This window comes from Melampsora larici-populina, assembly GCF_000204055.1.
Source record: "Melampsora larici-populina 98AG31 unplaced genomic scaffold MELLAscaffold_32, whole genome shotgun sequence".
Lineage (NCBI taxonomy): Eukaryota > Fungi > Basidiomycota > Pucciniomycetes > Pucciniales > Melampsoraceae > Melampsora > Melampsora laricis-populina.
Window position 1 is genome coordinate 856,720 of NW_006768796.1, and position 1,131 is coordinate 857,850.

The 1,131-nt window shown below is 44.2% G+C and overlaps 1 protein-coding gene across 1 annotated transcript; it reads right to left on the reverse strand.

Moving 5' to 3' along the window:
- Window positions 1–22: 22 nt before the first annotated feature.
- Window positions 23–381, reverse strand: MELLADRAFT_89773 (uncharacterized protein; the record flags this gene model as incomplete). The annotated part of the gene is made up of 3 exons (XM_007412710.1): window positions 23–85; window positions 165–287; window positions 379–381. 3 exons carry the CDS (start codon window positions 379–381, stop codon window positions 23–25), a joined length of 189 nt encoding a protein of 62 aa, XP_007412772.1.
- Window positions 382–1,131: the final 750 nt, after the last annotated feature.

Here is a 1,131-nt window from a genome sequence, read left to right on the forward strand (position 1 = left end):
TATAAAATCAAAAGTTAATCACCTAATCAGTGATGACAGATAAAAGCCATTCATCACAAACCTCAGCTGGAGTGCTGAGATAGGTCTCAGCCCATCACAGGCTGGTTAGTGAATAACTTGACGGCGGAAAAACATTGAGGGCGAGTCAATTCAGATTTGTATACCATGCTAACTGCTTGAGCATGAACTGAAGGCTTAGCAGCAGTGATGGCTTGAGCAGTTGATTCAACAGCGCTCTCAGTTGAAGAGATAGACAATTTGAAAAAGAAGTCATATCGTGTAGGTCGCTTGATAATCCGTCGACAATGTCAACACCAGTTCGTTTTTTCTTGCGAGCTGGAGCTGGAGTGCGTTGCTTGAGGGCCAACTTAGACTTACCATGTCTATTGGCGGCTGATTTGTGACTGGAGCTAGAGGAATTATGAGCTGAGATTGGCTGGAGCGGTTGCCTAGTATCAGGTAAGTCAGATTCAGATGAGCTGGGTGAAAGAGTGTGGTGATGAGTTGAACTCGATTTGGTGGCTGAGGTGGAAGGTGTTGGAGGATGAGCTGAACTCGACTTGGTGGCTGAGGTGGAAGGTGTTGGGGGTCGATCTTGAAAGGGTTCCTTCTTGGTAAAAATTGCAGTCTTCACATACTTTGCAGTTGCTTGGTGGCCCTCCACCAGTGAGGCCAAATCGTCGAAAAGGGGAAAAGGTCGGCCCTTACATCGAGCGTAGTCTTTGGACTTCTTGCTGTCCTTATCCTGAGGTGAAAAGCGAAACAATCAGATGAAGTAAAAAATGAAAAATCAACCAAGACATACCTTTCCATTTAGGATTGGATCCCAGATTTCATCTGGGAGATCAATGCACCCATCAGACCACCCAGCCCCACTAAGTTGTGAAAGGTGTTTGTAGTCGTTATAACGATATCGTAACTACAAGTTGGATGGATCAATCAGCATCAATAAAGGAACAATCAAGCAAAAAACATTGAATTGAGTAGTACTTACAGTGTACCATCTCGACTTGCAGTTATCAGCTGTTTTGAGTAAGCTAGTTTTACCATTGATGATCTTCTCTTCACTACCTTTGAGCTTTTTGACAGCAGCATTCCAAACTGGAATTTTGAATCCATGGGCGCTGGTAG